This window comes from Dermacentor albipictus, chromosome 1 (genome assembly GCF_038994185.2).
Source record: "Dermacentor albipictus isolate Rhodes 1998 colony chromosome 1, USDA_Dalb.pri_finalv2, whole genome shotgun sequence".
NCBI classification, from domain to species: domain Eukaryota; kingdom Metazoa; phylum Arthropoda; class Arachnida; order Ixodida; family Ixodidae; genus Dermacentor; species Dermacentor albipictus.
Window position 1 is genome coordinate 203952324 of NC_091821.1, and position 17271 is coordinate 203969594.

Sequence of the window (17271 nt, forward strand, 5' to 3'; positions counted from 1 at the left end):
GCCAGTGAGCCTCTAGAGTCTGTGAAGGAGTACGTTTACATAGGTCAACTAATCACAAGAAACCCTGACAATGAGAAGGAAATTCACAAAAGAATAAAAATGGGCTGGATCGCATACAGCAGACATTGTGAGCTCCTGACTGGAAGCTCACCGTTAGCATTGAAAAGGAAGGTATAAAATCAGTGCATTTTACCGGTGCTGACATATGGGGCAGAGACTTGGAGACTGACACAGAAGCCTGAGAACGAGTTCAGGACTGCGCAAAGAGCAATGCTACGAAGAATGCTAGGCATAACTTTAAGAGACAGAAAGAGAGCGGTTTGGATCAGAGAGCAAATGGGTATAGACGACAATCTAATTGATATGAAGAGAAAAAAATGGCACTGGCCAGGTCATGTAATATGTAGAGTAGATAACCGTTGGACCATTATGGTGACAGAGAAGGGAATTGCGATAGAGGACAGAAGACTAGGTGCTGCGACGAATTAGGAAATTTGCGGGTGCTAGTTGGAATCGGCTCGCGCAGGACAGGGGTAATTGGAGATCGCGGGGAGAGGCCTTCGTCCTGCAGTGGACATAAAATAGGCTGATGATGATTATGATGACGTGTCCCGTGGCAGTTGCCCCTTCCCACTGTTAGTATGCTTCACCGTGAAAGCTGCTGTAATGAGGCGAAGCTGACTTTCGGGAACCGGCATTATGCAGCGCATCATGCTTTCCAGGCTTCAAAGCCATTAGCGAGGATTACGATGGTGGAGTCAGTGCCATTGCTCACAGCGGCTAATTGTTTCATTGAAAAACACGGCACCGAATACCAAGATTGGTAGCGAATGTCGAAACAGCTAGGCCTAGCGTTGCTTCGGGGGTGGCTATGGCTGCCAGCGGATCTGCTGGCGAGAGCGCTTGTTCGAGGCGGGCAGCGCTACATGAAGGGGGGGGGGGGTAGCTTAGGGGGCTGCAGCCCAGGGCCTCACCTTGGACAGTAGGAGAAGGGGGCCCATTTATTCTAACCTGCTTAGTATATGGAACCATGTGCAACGGAACTTCGAGCGACATGTATGAAGCGAGAAAACCAGAACGAGCAGACAGGGCCCCCCACCTAATGTAACAGCATGCATTTAGCCTGATCATTTGGGGAGAGCTTGTCGAACTGCAAAAACAGGAATCCCCCGCCATCCTGGCGGGGCCCTCTTTCTTACGAAGTGAGGTGTGTTTGCTTGGAAGAGTTTTCGTGGTTTCCTTTGAGTCCGTCTGTCCAGTGATGTCTGGAGAGGAGGGGCAAGGGGGAAACACCTAAAACATGTAATGTGGGATGAGGACTTAAATCTCCCTTGCCCCTCGTCACCACCATGCCACCCTCCACCTCTCAAATAGTTCCGCTGCTGTCCTTTTCATAAAAAGGATGTGCTGCAGTACCCAACAGTGCCTCCCATTCAACTTTTCTTTACCGTGATGGTAACTTGGGCGGGGGAGGATGAGTCCGATAGCAGATGATGATGAGTCTGATGGCAGAGTCTAGGCAGGAAAGGAAATAATACGTCACGTGCTTTTGTTCGCGTGCCGTGGGGCATGGAATGTTCACTGTTTGGGCTAGGGTTGTGGAAGAGTGAAGGGGAAAGTTGGAGAGCTGGGCAGAAAGGTCTGTCTCCAGGGCCCATTCCTGCCTAGTGGCTGCGCACCCTCGCGCGCGCTCGACGGAAAAAATTGGTCAGACTGGCCGCCGAACTTTCCAAAAAGAAGTAGAAAAAGATGACTCAGAGGCGATGGAGGGCGCGTAACTTTGCCCGCGCCAGGAGTCGCCCTTTCCCCTTCGTTCTCGCGCTCGGCGTCGACGGGGCAAAAGAAAAATCGAGAACCTCCCAGAACAGACGATTGCTCCTAGCCAATGGGAAGACGAGACCGGAACAGGAGAAGGAGTGACTTTGTACGGAGAAGGAGGGAATTTGTACAAGGAACTCTATGCGTATGTGGACGCCTGCTTTGGCACTAGTAACAGACACTCGCGGTGCGCGTCTATAAGAGGAAGTTGATTGCGGGCTGCGATTCAGCCCCAAGCTGCCAGTTAAGCTTGCATAAGCCCACCCGCTGAGGAGCTCCTGGGGGACGCACCAGTCTTGGCCAACCGTGAACCATCCAGGCAGCGTGCACCAGTCATCGGGACGGCCACCATTGGACACCTGCGGTCACGTCGTACTGACGAAGTGCCCGGTGAACAATTAGCATCCATTCATGCGAAAATGCTTGGTTGGAAGCATCAAAATGGTATATCTAAACGAAAGGTAAAGTTAGAAACAGAAGAGCGTGAAAAGAAGCTACCAAAGATGACAAAGTACCTACTGAATGCAGCTTTCGTGGAGCAGTATGATCGCTCTACCCAGAGTTCGCGTCAAGCTCCCAATAGTACCGACTGTGCTTCTGTGGAGGACTTGCCAACTCCATCACCACAGCCTCCTGGCAAGAAGCAAGGTTTGACTCATCTTGGTTGTCTGGATCCTGTGAAAACGGTGCCAACCTCGGTTGTCCATATTTCTGAGCAACTGATGCTAACCGAGCCCTGTCCTGTTCCTGAATCAGCAGCATCTATGCTACTCGGCCGGGCCCCTGCCACAGAGCTGCAGGTGTCCTGTCCGCCACGCCCGATTTCTACTACTGCTGATCGACAGGTGCCAAACCTCCCCGATGAGCCTCCTTCTACTGACGAGCGCCAGGAAACAACACTCCAAGAATCGACTCACTTGCTTCCTGTTAGTTTGGCTTCAAATAATCATGTTTCCACCCACAAAGTGTGCCTCAAGAGGACAGATGAGACGGCTTCTCGTTGCGGCAACAGAGAAGTACAGACACCCCCGCAGCAAGAAGTACGTTGCGAGATTATCCAAAGTGACCCTGCTAAGTGGCCGGACATTATTACTGACAGCTTTCGGAGTGTATGCCTTGAGAAAGGGCCATTGTATTTTCAAAATCGGGCAGAAAATTTTCCGTCTTCCGAAAAGCAATTCAAAACTCAGAAACGCTGTATGTCACCTCATCTTTTTGTGCGAAAGGCTGTAAATGGGGAGGCGTACAAGCGAAACTGGCTAGTGTACGTGGAGTCCAAAGGTTCCATTTACTGTTTCATGTGCAAACTATTTTTGATTTCAAGCAACCCCAATGCTTTCACCACGCATGGCTTTTCTGATTGGAAAAGAGCAGAAGAAAAGGTTTGCACACATGAAAATAGCGTCAAGTACCTGAACTACGTGGCAGCATGGCTTGCCCGCTCTAACTCGAGCAGCACAATTGACAAGGAGCTGGTTAAGCATCTTGTCACTGACACCGCTTACTGGACAGATGTGTTTAAGCGCGTAGTCGTTGCAGTTAAGCTTCTAGCTGAGCCGCAGAGGCAGTGAGGAGATTTTTGGTTCACCGAGAAATGGCAATTATATGAGAGTGCTTGAGGCCATTGCCAAGTTTGATCCCTTTCTCGAGGAGCACATCAAACGCTATGGGAGCAAAGGAAAAGGTCACCCATCGTATCTGTCAAAAACCATTTGTGATGAATTTATTGAACATATAGGAAAGGCTGTCAGGAACAGTCTCGTTGACGAAGTGAAACATGCAAAATACTTCTCTTTAATTGTTGATTTGACTCCAGACCTTGCTCGCATTGGTCAGCTGTTAGTTGTTTTACGATACTATTTTGAATGGGAAAGTGTACGAACATTTTCTTGGATTTGTTCCAATTGAATTGCATACTGGCTTCTATCTTTTCGATACCATGATCTCCCTCTTGACGACCAATGGCATCTCAATTGATGATTGTTGGGGCCAAGCTTATGATAATGCGAGTAATATGTCAGGAAAATACAAAGGACTGCAAGCTCAAATCAAACACCTGAACGAATCGGCAGTCTACGTCCCGTGTGCTGGTCATTCACTGAACTTAGTTGGCGCGTGTAGCGTTGACAGTTGCCTTGAGGCTGTCAAATTTTTCACTGTAATTCAGAGACTCTATGTGTTCTTTGCTGCCTCACCTAAGCGATGGAGGTATCTTTTGGACACCATGGGACTAACTGGCCAGCAGCTTGTTTTGAAATGTCTCTCTGAGACCAGGAGGTCAAGACACGCTGAATCACGTAAGGCCATTCTGAAAAAATTCAATGCAGTCTTGTGTTGCCTTGAAGCTATATCAAAGAACGAGGAAGAAAACGGTGACACTAGGAACGAAGCGCCCTCACTCTTCAAGAAAATGACAAAACTAGAGACTGCATTCATGGCGATTTTCTGGAGTGAAAGCTTGGAGTGCTTTGACAAAACGAGCGTAGCACTTCAGAAACCAGGCCTAGACATTTCAACTGCTGTAGACCTGGTGAGCTCTATAGAAGGCTTTGTTAATTCTTTGCGACCTCTTTTTGATACCTTCAAAGAGAGAGCACACACGCTAAGTACCAATCAATGTTGTCAGGATGAGGGCAAACGCATCGTTTTGAGTGAGCACCCAGACAGAAAAAGCGATAGTACGCTACAAGGTAGAAAAAAGTTTATCATAGAGACCTACAATGTTGTACTTGACAGTCTGGGCTCTGCTTTGCAAGTGCGAAAGGCTGCCTACACTGAACTCTGCGAAAGGTTCGGATTCTTAAAATTGCTGACAGAAGTTGGGAGCGAGGCCTCTCTGGCACAGCAGGCTGAGAAGTTGGTGAAAAACTACAAAAATGATTTGGAGCCAGCATTTTCTGCTGAAATCGTTCAGTTTGCAAACTTTCTGCACAACTCTATGTGCCAGGACACGAGCCCCCTGGGAATAATGAAGTTGCTGCACGAAAGAAAGCTTATTGATGTGTTTCTGAACCTTTCTATTGCTTTGCGAATGTACTTAAGCATATTAAGCATACCCGTGGCAAACTGTGAGACCGAACGATCGTTTTCCAAGTTGTCGCTGATAAAAAATTGCCTTCGTTCGAGCCTCCCTGACGACAAGGATAACTCGCTTGCTATCATGTTCATTGAAAGTGACCTCCTACGCGATCTATCCTTCGAACAGCCTATATCTGATTTCCCCGAAGCGAAGGCGCGAAAGATGCCATTTTAAAAGAGGACTGTTTGCGCTATACATGAATAGTTCCAATAAGTTTGTTGTGTCGCCTCCCAGCCTCCACGTTACCAATGAAACGCTGAGCAGTGTAATTCAAGATATGCAATTCTTTGTTATTCGTCTCTTGTTTGTTCTTCTTGTGATATTTAGCGTGCTTATAAAGAACTGTATTTTTGTTGTTTTTGATAGTGCCACGTTTATTTGGTGTTGTCCTTGCTTTTCTTACCTTTAACGAAAATATTTTCAAATAATGTTTTGTAATTACAGTTGGTAATTTTCATCTGTACTCTAGTGAAATTTTATGGTGTTTGTATTGCCTTAAGTATTGTATATATATATTGCATATTTATAGAATAAAGTATATAACGATTAGTGCAGTCCGATGCCTGAATTATAATAAAGAATGTTTTGGATATAACCATGTGTCTCCTCACGGGATTAAACTTAGTGATGCAAACAAAGCCTAGCTTCAGAAGGATCGACATCTGAGCTGTGTTGTCTTTTCATAGTTCTTGTTCGTCTTGAGTGCACTAAACATTTCCTCAAAGCTTAACTTTTGCTGAAAACAGAATGCAGAATAATCACAATGTGAACATATGTGTTGGTGTCTACAACAGCATATGTTTCAAGCAAGTTTTGTTGTTTTCCTTATAATAATAACAATAATAGTAATCTCGTTGATCACATTTCATTCTTTTTAATTGGTGGAATTAAAATGAAACATGGCATATTTCCAGTAGCGTAGCAGGCGACAAGGGGGGCGAGGTCAGTATAGGGAAAGGGGGCCTGCATGCGCATTATCCCCGGGCTGCCATTTTTCTTAATCCGGCCCTGGAGGCGAGGATATAATCAAAACTGCGGCGGCGGTGGCTTCGGTTAGGATAAGAACCTACTGCAAGACCTTCAGAAATATTTTATGCTGCTTTTTACAGTAAAACACATCAACTTAAGTTCATAAAGCACGTGTCACGCTAGTTTCGGCACCTATATTGCTGTATTCCGGCAACACTGGGGCGATGTCGCTCGAAGTCATCGCTCGCATGGGGTACGACACGTAGGCGACAAGCGAATGTGACAGCTATCTCCATTGCATCGCTTGTCGCTGTCGAGCTCAAGATTGCTTGCATGGGGTTTTTAAGTAATGCAGTTTCGGAGCTGTGGTCATGGGAAAAATTCCGGGAAATCGGATGGCGAAGTTTCTTTGCGTCCGAAATTTCAGACGTTCTTATAGATTGATCCTATGGGGTACAGTACATGGCGATGCCACGAAGTCGTCCGAGTTATCGAGCATGTCCGAAAATTTGGCATCCGGAAAATCGGTCGTTGACTGTAGTGACATATTGTGATGCCTTTTCCAGCCACAATGTGTTTGAAAATATTTGTCACACGTCAGCGTTCTTATCGAAGGAAAATCTTAAAAGGACTGCATGTTGACTATATCGCTACCAACACTTTACACCAGAACTTAAGTAGAACTTCATAAATCACTGCAGTACAGTAGACTTATAGTCGTTCAACTTCGGTTAATTAGATTTTTCGATTAATTTTATCCTGGCTGAAGGTCCAAGCCGGCGCCCATGCATTTGTATTGGCTCATACTTTTGTTATTTCAATCCTAAAATACTCCTTCGCTGGATGATTGAAACTTGACGAGTCAGCATTCACGCGACTGACAGTGACCGCTTTAGTGGCAGCATGTCTTGACGGAGCTTAAGGGACGGTGAATGCATTGAACAGACGTTATTTGCTGTCGAAAACGCCTGTTTTTCTGCCTGGCATAGGAATATTTCCAAGTAATAATGCTAGCTCACAATGTCTGATTATGGTATCTGCCAATTCTAACAGAAAGTTGGGTTGGAGATTGCTTGCATAGTGCAATCGGATACAAAACCATAACAGAGTTCGTGGCATTTGTATGCTCTACCACTTAACGCGGCTGTACTGTGGCGAAGCTTACCTTAGCAAAACCGGGTGCCATTGTGCAATGTAATCTGTACCCTTTCCCATTTTACTTGCTAAAAAATTATACGTGTGTTAGATTTATGCAGTGTTTAGAAGCGTTAATGTCATTTCTGCAATATTTTTCTATTTCTGACATATAGAAAGTGGGTGTGCGTTTGATTCAGGAGCGTTTAAAATTGGAAAAATAGTACTGCCAAACAAATCAGTGGTGTTTCCGCGTTTTTTTTTTCTGCATCTGAATTAATTCAACCAACTGAATAATTCAATAAATTATTTTGGTCCTGTAAGGGTATAATAAATGGAAGTTGACTGTATTAACCTTGTTCTCTAGTTCAACTTTGCATAATAAGATGTTGCTACCTGCATTGTTGCTACCGTAGACCTTCGTGGCAATCTAGTATTCTTAAGATGCTAATATGTTCACGGACATGCTAAATCTTTTTATTGTCATTTACATTGTTCCTTTCTGGAGGCTCTGAAAAAAGTCTATGAAATATGAAAAAAAAAGTGACATCATTGCGCTCCTGCGCATCTGGTATGTAGTGCTCTCAGCCATGTTTCCAAAGAACGAAGCCCTGATGCCCATCTTAAAAGAAACTGACGAGTATGTTACAATCCACTTTTGGTGCCAGCCACTTTATTATTTTGGACTGTGGGAGCATCGCTGCCTAAATGCCAGGGCCTATCACTTTCTTTTACTAAGGAGCACGCAACCTTTGATCTTTTGAAACATGGTTGAAAGCACTGCAAACCAGGAGTGAAAGTGCATAGTGCCGTCATTTAAAAAATATTTAGCAGGCTTCCTTCATAACCTGATAAATAGAACCATGTAAAAGATAGCTTCATCGAAATAAGTTCATTGGGTTTGATTGAGCATGCTCTACAACTTCTACAGTCACAATTATGCACTAAAATGAATATTTAAAAATTTGCATTATTCAGTACATAATTACTTAACTAATCTTGCTTCAAGAAATACTATGAGTAACTCGGCATGACTGAGCAATATGGCGTCGGTCTCAATCACCTAAGATGTACCACTTTTCTTTAAAACTTGGTTTAAATTATGTGGAACACCCAGTATAATGTTCATTTTAATTAGAGTTTTTGTATGTTTTTGCAGACTCTTACTAAAATGCAGTGTTTAAAGTTTGGAGTGGAACCAATGATCTGACGCTTGCGAAGCAAATATTGGTGTACTATGGTCCCAAGTTATCATCATCCTTAAATTTTAGGTTAAATCATTTTTGTGATGATAGCCACATCTTCAAATATGTATACTTCTGATACTCGTTACAATGGACCATAATAATCTAGCATGAAAGGTCAGTTATATCCAAAGTTAGCTTTATTCAAAATTAGGCCCGTGATATGTCATGAAATGGTGAAACTTCCCCTATATAGAACCATCTAATGTTCGATTAGTAGAACCCAGAGGTAATTGCAAAAGTGGTGAAAAAAGTAAATAAACAACAATGGATTTACGCAGCAATTATACACCCTAGCAGCATATATGGTGCCTTGCGATCCACCATTTTCAGGAAGCTTTCCCCCACGCAACTGCAAGATTTTCCTGTTGGCTAAAAAGTAGGTTCAAGCGACATCTGTGCTGTTGCAGCCAGCTACTGTAATGCCGGCTGGCCCAATACACATGACCATCACTGATGACACGAACATTGACACACCTTTAATAAGTAATCCAAATACCAACTACTAAAACAATTATGAATAGTTTCTACAAAATGTTACTGTTTCTTATATATATAAAAACACGTACGCACACACACATGCGCGTGCACACACACACGCACACACACACTCCCCTCCTGCCTTTTTCTTTTTCTTTTTTTCATTGCAGTATTTTTCAAATTTTAACATGGGCAGGTCTGTATAAATTATAAATGCTTGTTGACAATGTTTTTCTGACAGAAATGAAGGGATTAGTGTCTGGATTTTCACAACTTTACTGTTGGTTATAATGTTTTCTTATATTTCTGAACACTATAAATAGTGCCACCTTTTTTTTTTTCTGAATCTTCAATTGCTTTTTCAATTGTACACCCACTCCCCTCTTTACAGCTTTGGCAATTGAGGGTATTTATACTAAATAAATAAATAAATAAATAAACTGTGGGATGTAGCTACAACTATCTTACTGAAAATTAGTGTGGAAGTCTGTAAATGTTAAATACAAGACCCTTGAAGTCCCTTGCCCTACCTTCTTACTTGTTACTTTAAAAAAAAAAAACATAGGCTATACATTTGCAGTTAGGTTGCGCTCAACAAGCCTTGCCTGAGCATCTAGCTAAAGCAGGTTGGAAACTGTTGTACAGGCTCAATCGGTGACCTTCTAAGCAAGCCATTGCATTGAGAATGGTTGCACATATCAGCTTGACTTGTGCATGGCGGGTTCTTGTGTTGTGTTAATATGATATAAGAACATGAAAATATACACTCAAGTAGGCGTAGGACAGTATGTGGACCCTCCAGAGTTTTTCAGAAAATCATTCAAACATCAATCAGCTAGCCAGTCTGTCAATGCCATTATATGGAATACGATGGCAAAACAGGAGTATGCATGTAGGTGTAAAGGATACAATTCCACCATCATTTGCTAGAATACTGTCTTACGCTGTTATCCTGTGAATAATAAACCCACAAGCAAGCGGAGACTAGTAGACATTAGTAATAACTATAATGAAAATAGTGTAAAAGCAAACGGCAATTCGCAGCATGCTGTATACTGCTTAGCTTATGCTATCATGACCAGTAGTGTGCAACAAGTAGCAGCATGACCTGATAAGTAGCAAGGATTATTGCAGCAGTCTAGTAAATGGCTGTTTCATGGTCATCTGCTATTTCGTTGTTTAAGTGTTTTTATGGTGCCGACCAATTGACCATTTGGTGCTGGCACAATATATTGTTAAACACTGCAGAGATGTACAAAAGCAGACAGTTCATTTGTTGATAATTGAATCACATACTTGTCTCATTCAGTTATTAATTTTTCAGAGTCACCTGTAAATTTATTGGGGCTAATGGTGAAATTATGCAATTTATAGTCAGCGTGATGCTGTCTTTTTTCCTGTGCTTGTGTATTTATGCTGTGCTGTGTGCTGAAAATTTTTACTGTTCTGAAATAGTTGGGATGAAGGTATAAACATAGACACACACTTATAGAACAAAAGCCACTCAGAGGCACATGATTGCTAGAGCTCTTGCCAGATGTGGAAGCGCAGCCTATAATTGGTCTGTGTGGCATAAGGTCATATGCTTTGCCCTGACCTGACCTGAAATGGTAGCTAGCAGCTGAATGTTAATGCTTTGTTGCAATAAACTCACTTCACCCATTTTCTGCAGGTGGGAAATGTGCGCTGGCACCAGTGCATGTATTGCACCAAGGAGTTTAAAAAACCAAGTGATCTTGTGCGGCATATCCGGATACACACTCAAGAAAAGCCTTACAAGTGTAGTAACTGCTTTCGTGCCTTCGCTGTCAAGAGCACGCTGACGGCACACACTCGGGCAACCCATCTGGGTGTCAAACAATTTCAGTGCCCCACCTGCCAGCACCTGTTCTCTACAAGAGGTTCCTTGAAAGTCCACATGCGAATCCACACAGGTTGGTTGCCCCTCTCATTTCCCTGATGTTTCACTACATTCACCACTATCGGTCTGTGTGTTGCAGGGGACAAACCATACACATGCAGAATTTGCAACAAGAGCTTCAGCTCATCTGGGCGCTGCAAGATGCATGTGGCCTCACATTGTCGAGATGGGGAGAATTCACGTTTTTCTGCAAACCTTCACAGTGGCACAGGGGTCCTTTCAGACGATCTCTCGTCATTCATTCCCATTCAAGAGCCCATCTTCATCTCTGAAGCCACTGGTGAGGCAGCCCTTGATGATGGAGATCTCAAGAGACCACCAGCTATTCAGGAACGACCCTACAAGTGCAGCATTTGCCCATTGGGGTTCAAGAAGTCCAGCCACCTGAAGCAGCACATCCGCTCGCACACAGGCGAAAAGCCCTTCCAATGCAATGAATGCCAACGGAATTTTGTCTCCAATGGTGTTCTCAAGGCTCACGTAAAGACTCATACAGGCATCAGGGAACACAAGTGTAATGTAAGTATGAATGCACTGTGAGCAGGCACAAACTTTGCCACTGCTCAATTTCATCAAATTGCTTTCATCAACTAGCTTCAGTTACAACAACAACAACAATAATAATAATAATAATAAATTCAAACATATGCATAACCTTAGTCAAGCGAGCTAAAACAATCCAGCATACTGTAACCATTCTTCGATAAAGTGCTATTTTGAAGGCACCACAATTTATTACAAATTTTGTGAAGATGAAATGGTCTCTACACATCTTTATATGATTTATTGACATAGTAAAGTAGAATAGTCCTAAAAGAGGTTGTTCTAGCTTTATGGCCCTTCTTCTATAGAAAACACTCAGTCACCAATATTTTATCATTTAATTTCTCTGAAATTAGCATGTGCTAACCTCTGAGACATTCATGGCTATTACTGCAGCATTCAGCAAAGTTTACAGATCTTAACGTTGTGAGTAACCATGTTCATTTATGGCCTTCTTTTTACTCAACAGCACCTTTGAGTTGCACCTAACCTTGTGCTATCACAGAACCAGTATGCTCAAAGTTGTACAAAAATTGAGACTACTATGTGTCATGGCTTTAACATATAACTTTATTATCAGCAATTCAATTATCAGAGAGTCACTGGTGGATGTTGCTTGCGTAACATGGCATCAACCTCTTGATAAGTTTTCACTCTCTGCTTAGTTGAGCCCCTTTAAAAGGAAGTGAAGCCTTTTAATAGAAGAAAACCTGACAATGGATCTGGTTAGTTCTGTGCAGTGCTTGGTGTAGCCAATTTGTGGCATGCTGCAGCTTATTGCCTGCAGTAGGCTGCTTGCAATCTTTGAATGCATGTGTATTGTGCAAACACATGTATTAGCTTTCTTTCAACAGTCTGAATCAAGTTGTACACTGACTCTAATGGGTGCAGAAGTCCTCCAAGGTTCCATTCCTTCAATGCATCAGTTGCCAGGTCTGCTACAGCACTGTCCCTTGGCACAATTGAGGCATACCAGCATAATTCAGTTTGCTGGAAGCACTTACTTTTTGCCACATAGCTTACGATATACTAATACATAAGGCGAGCATTGCTTCATTGCTTTGTGTAATCAGCATGGTCTGTGGCCCTTTTTGCTGCCTCCATGGGAACTGCAGAATTATCCAGAGCTTCTTGTTGAATCTTTTATGTAACACCTCCTCTGCAGTGAGTAGGGATGCCAAAAGTCCTGGCAGCACATTCCCATCTTTCAGGCTCATGGCAAGGCTCTAGGAACTCATGCACCTGCATGTATCCAAAGAATAGTCTTAAACAGTTTGCATAGATTTCCTTCCTCCACCAAAATATATAAACACCTGATGATAATGATGAATTGAGTTAGAGTAAGGTGGTCATTTGCACCACTGGCCTGCCCTACTTGTTACTCCAAAGCAACATTCAAAGCAGTCCTAGTAAAGTGCGGCATCATCAAGTATTTGAAGCCAATTTTTTCAGTCAAATACTTGAGAGGTCCTTCGTGGCATTGTGTGTCAAAGAAGGCCTTCCAAAGTATCTTGCTCAGGTAACCAAGCCCTTTTGTTGAACTTCCCATTCATCCAAGAAGTGTACAATTCTGTCAAATGCACCTTCTTTTACACTGCCAGGTCTGAAACAGCACAGAAAATGCAATTTCTTTGCACATGGAAAATATTGCAGTAGTAATATCTCAGTGCTTTTGCTGGGAATTGATATCATGACTTCTGTGAATTGAGCCATTATAGTAATAAAGGTTTTCACTGGTTTAGGATTCATATACTGTTCTTCAATCCTTTCCTTATAGAAACTCATAATGCACACTACCGGAGTGCTATAGATGTAGAAAGCCAGATTTAGTTGCATTTTTGTTCAAACATGTTTGGATATATATACATGCAGCCTTGTTAATCTGGGCACAACGTTGAGACTGGTGACGTGGCTGTCAAACTTCCAAGCTGTCAAAACATGATCCCAGTGGACGTGTAACATTTAAGTTTGTTTCGGTAAGTCATTCTGAGGTTGCCAATTTCAAGGACAAGAAAAATTTGAATTCGGAATACCTTGCCTATATAAGTATCAAAACCTTGCTTCAACATTGTGTTTCACTTGCATTTTACAAGATGTGTGTAGCCCAATATAAAGTAGAAACATGTCTCCTTGTCAGATGGGTTGCTCCATCTTGCACCGAACACTTTTGATGCTTCTGTGAATGCCTATATTATGCCACATTGCTCTATTTCATGGTGCACCATCAGAACAGATACAGTCTTCACAAAGTCCAGCCTTCTCACTAAGAAGTGTAGCTTCCAGGATGATCTTTGTTGTAGCCCTGAGAAAAAGATACGCATCAAGAGTTTAGCACTTTGTCATAAGCCATTACAAGTGTACCCTGGCAACTGTGCAGCATTTGTAAACTTATGTGCTCTGCATCTTGTGACGATTTTAACCTAAAGTGGGAAATTATTCCATCTCTGCTTGATTAACCAAAGAGTGCAGTAATCTAAAGTGGGAAACGATTCCATCTGCATGATAACCAAGGAGTGCAGTACCGTGCAGTGTGCAACAAGCCAGTTAAAGATGCCTGTATTAGCACAATGCAAGTTTCTTGAGTGCTGAGAACTATTGTAAAAGTGGCCCTTGAATGACAGCAAATTAACTGTCATGGTGTGGGCGGCATGTTCTGTACTGCACTACTGCACGAAGTGCAGCAACATTGAGGAGACCTGAAGATACAGAGTTGTATCTGCCCCAGAAGCTCAAGTTAGTCCAGCTGTTAATAAGTGGGAACTTTGTTCTCTTATTCATTCATTCATTCATTCATATTATTCCATTTTTTTAGCGCTTCTGCCTGAATCAGCTAAGTCCTGCAGAAAAAGTAGTTCCGTGTTGGTGAGCATTTTAGCCCTCACTTTTGTTTTAACCTTGCAATAAAAGAATAGGGAAGTAGGCTAATGTCGGAGTCACTCATTTCCTGGGATGTTATTTCCGGTACATACAACATAATTGGATACATCCTCTCTGGGCCAATTGAACACCATGTGAACATCAAGTGTTAATTGGCGAAGTTGAAAGAACAATCTTGTGGGCTTATTTTGAAATGCTCATAATAACCTGGCCATGACCATAAATGCAGGCTGAGAAAAATAATCTTTAATGTTATATTATTTTCTTAAGCTGCTGTGACAGAAAAATTTTCACACTGAATACAGCCTTAAGCTGCTCAAAGCAAAGTTATATTCTTACATTTGCAACTGCATCTTGTTTGTTATTTCAGATTTGTGATGCAACATTTACTACTAATGGTTCCTTGAAGCGGCACATGTGCACTCACACAAGTGCCAGGCCATTCATGTGCCCATACTGCCAAAAGACCTTCAAGACCTCAGTGAGCTGCAAGAAGCATATGAAAATTCACCGTGGAGAGCTGGTAGGCTATGGGGTCCTGGTTTAAAAATTAGTTTGTTAACCCTTTCAGTGTCCAGTCTTTTCACAGGTGACGCAGCCCCAGTAGGATGCTTTTTTTGCAGGTATAAAACAAGCACAATTGTTTGCTTATGCAGAAGAGATAGAAAAAAAGACACGGATAATGTCAAATGCACTCTTGTTATGGTTCTGACATTCCTATCTAAAAAACGTGTAGCGGACTCAAAACCATAATTGTTCTCAGTACTTTTTTGCGGTGTGAGGGTTAGAATCTGACATGGTCAAAGTTGCCTCTTCCTCGGACAACACACTGTCATCTTCTGAATCTGAGCTTGGGTCGTATTGGAAGAGCTGCCGTTCTAATCAGCAGTTGAAGTTCCCACACTAGCAGCCATCTCAAAGCGATCACGCAGCCATGCTCAGGGAAAGCGTGCTTTCGTTTATTCTCATTCAGCCAGACAAAGCAAAGAGAGCAACAGATGAAAGAGATACAACAAATAGCAGAGTCATCCTGGAGAAAGCACACCGACAAAAGAAGTACCCTTGTTGCTGGAAAGGAGGCGTGGCACAGCGAAAACAGCAGCCCCATCTGTGGATGCACATGCTTCACTGAGAGCAGAAAAGAGGGAAAATAGGCTTTTAGAAGTATAGAACTGATGGCAGAACCATCTCTGAGCTCGCCAATTTCGTGTTACTTCGTACATCCAAGTGGAGAGAGGGGAGAATGTATGGGTACGTCACTGTCATGGTGGGACGTACCATGGTGGGAAACGTTCTGGCATATCAGTAAAACTGAAAGGGTTAGGGATAAGCTGGAACCTTATATTTCTTTTGGAATTTTTTATCTATTCTTAGCTTGGTTGTAAGTGACCTTATCCTAAGAACTAAAAAAAAAAAATCTTTCCTTGCACTGAAATTTCTCAGTACCATTGCATTTTTCGGTCCACATGGAGAACATATAGCATATTTATTTGCCCAATTTCTCTGCAAAAGAATGGAAAACTGCCACTGTATGCGCACCTTGCTGTCAGAGAAGAGAGACTGTGCAGAGGTGGGAACTGATTATCTGTTGGCAATTAACAGAAACAGTGTAAATAGCAGCAGTGGCAGGAATGTCTCCACAGGCTGCTTGCTTTGAGATCACAAACGGTACTATGCTACATTGTTACAGTGTTACATTGGTGTGCATTGGGGTTTTTACAACTGCTGTTGCTACTGCAGATCCTGCAGAGGAGTGGTTCACAGACCCAAGGGGAACAAGTGGACAGCACAGCAGCTGCTGTTCTCTCTGACTCACTTGTGGAGGCTTTGGTGCCTGTTAACCCTGATGAGGTTATGGGCCAGAACCACAGTGACCTGGATGCAGCAGTCCCTGTTGTGGAGGAGCTCGTACAGGGCAGTTCTGTTGAACCAGGTGATCCTGGTGGCTTTGTTGCACAAGAGGTTTTAGTGCAGGTGAGACAGAGAGTCATTCTACGTGCATGTCTTCTCCAAAAATGTGATTGTGGTGCCACTCATGTGAAAGCAAATGACAGTTCTCATTGACATGCGTTAAAGGGATACTAAAGAGAAACACTGAATGAGTATGAAGTGGATCCTCTGAAGACTTATAATTTCATTTCATTGCAGAAAATAGTTCATTCTTGGCAAGTGAAATAAAGGCTAGACATCCCATTTTGAACATTGTGCACAAACCATGGCACCTAACGTGTGTGTGGTAACACACATTTCAGGTTTTTTTCGCTCTTTTCTTTCTGTTTAGTCCATCTTTCTTTCCCAGGAAGAGTCAAGAAAGATTGCTGGGTTAGATCTTTGCCAGCTTTCGAAAACATTACCTTTCTTTATTAATAAGCACTTGGCCAATCCCAACAAGATGCTGTCAAAATACTCTCCCAAAAGGGAGCTGCTATGTAAATTTTAAAGGGGCCCTGAAACACTTTTCTAACTAATAGATTGGCCTCACTATTAAAGGACAATTTCTCACGAATCTTATGCCAGAAAACGTTTTCGAATCCTTCAAATATAAGTGGTGTTATCTCACCAATACCTGGCTTTTTTTCTCTTTTCGTCTCCGCTTGCGTGCTGGAAGCTACACAGCAGTGAAACCAAGTGGGCAAAGCCCTGGCCAAAAATGGGGTGTTGCAGTGGTGAAAAGGCTTGTCGCGGCACCCCGTAGTGGCTGCGGTAGACTATGCTATACGGCACGCTGCTGCCATTTCGGAGACCACGTGCAGTAGACGCAGCTACACACAGTGCAAAGATGAAATTATTTTTCTGTCTCTTTGAGATCGCAGTCATATATATTTTTTATCTATTTAATTTAGAATTAGCAATTAAGTATTACTGTGAATTCTCCAGCAATCACCAAATCAGCCACTAGCGTTGGTGGATCCAGCTGCTTTCGATCACGCTGACTGACAGCATAATGGCAGCGAGGGCAGTTGGTTTTTCGCTGTTTTCGACTCAAGATTGTAAATTACCTGCTGCATGCAGTGCAGTAATATTTGGCTCACATGTTCACAGCATCCTCTGCGACAAGTCGGCAACTTTTTCTTGGTTTCTTCAAAAAGATTCAGGGCCTCTTAAATTGGCGTTGCAACCTGTCTATCATTTTTCTTTCATTTCTAACTTAAGCCTCTGCTCAGGTTTAAACTTATTGATATTTAGTGTTTCAGAAACACAGCAAT

The 17271-nt window shown here is 42.8% G+C and overlaps 1 protein-coding gene across 9 annotated transcripts in view; it reads left to right on the forward strand.

The window, feature by feature from the left end:
* Positions 1-17271, forward strand: part of LOC135896929 (zinc finger protein 236-like) — a 159735-nt gene that overhangs the window by 75891 nt on the left and 66573 nt on the right. For all 9 annotated transcript variants that reach the window (XM_070530766.1, XM_070530768.1, XM_065425466.2 and 6 more), the window contains 4 exons: positions 10397-10658; positions 10725-11164; positions 14436-14588; positions 15806-16039. In XM_070530766.1, coding sequence (XP_070386867.1) covers positions 10397-10658; positions 10725-11164; positions 14436-14588; positions 15806-16039 — 1089 coding nt within the window. The remainder of the gene's footprint in view (positions 1-10396; positions 10659-10724; positions 11165-14435; positions 14589-15805; positions 16040-17271) is intronic.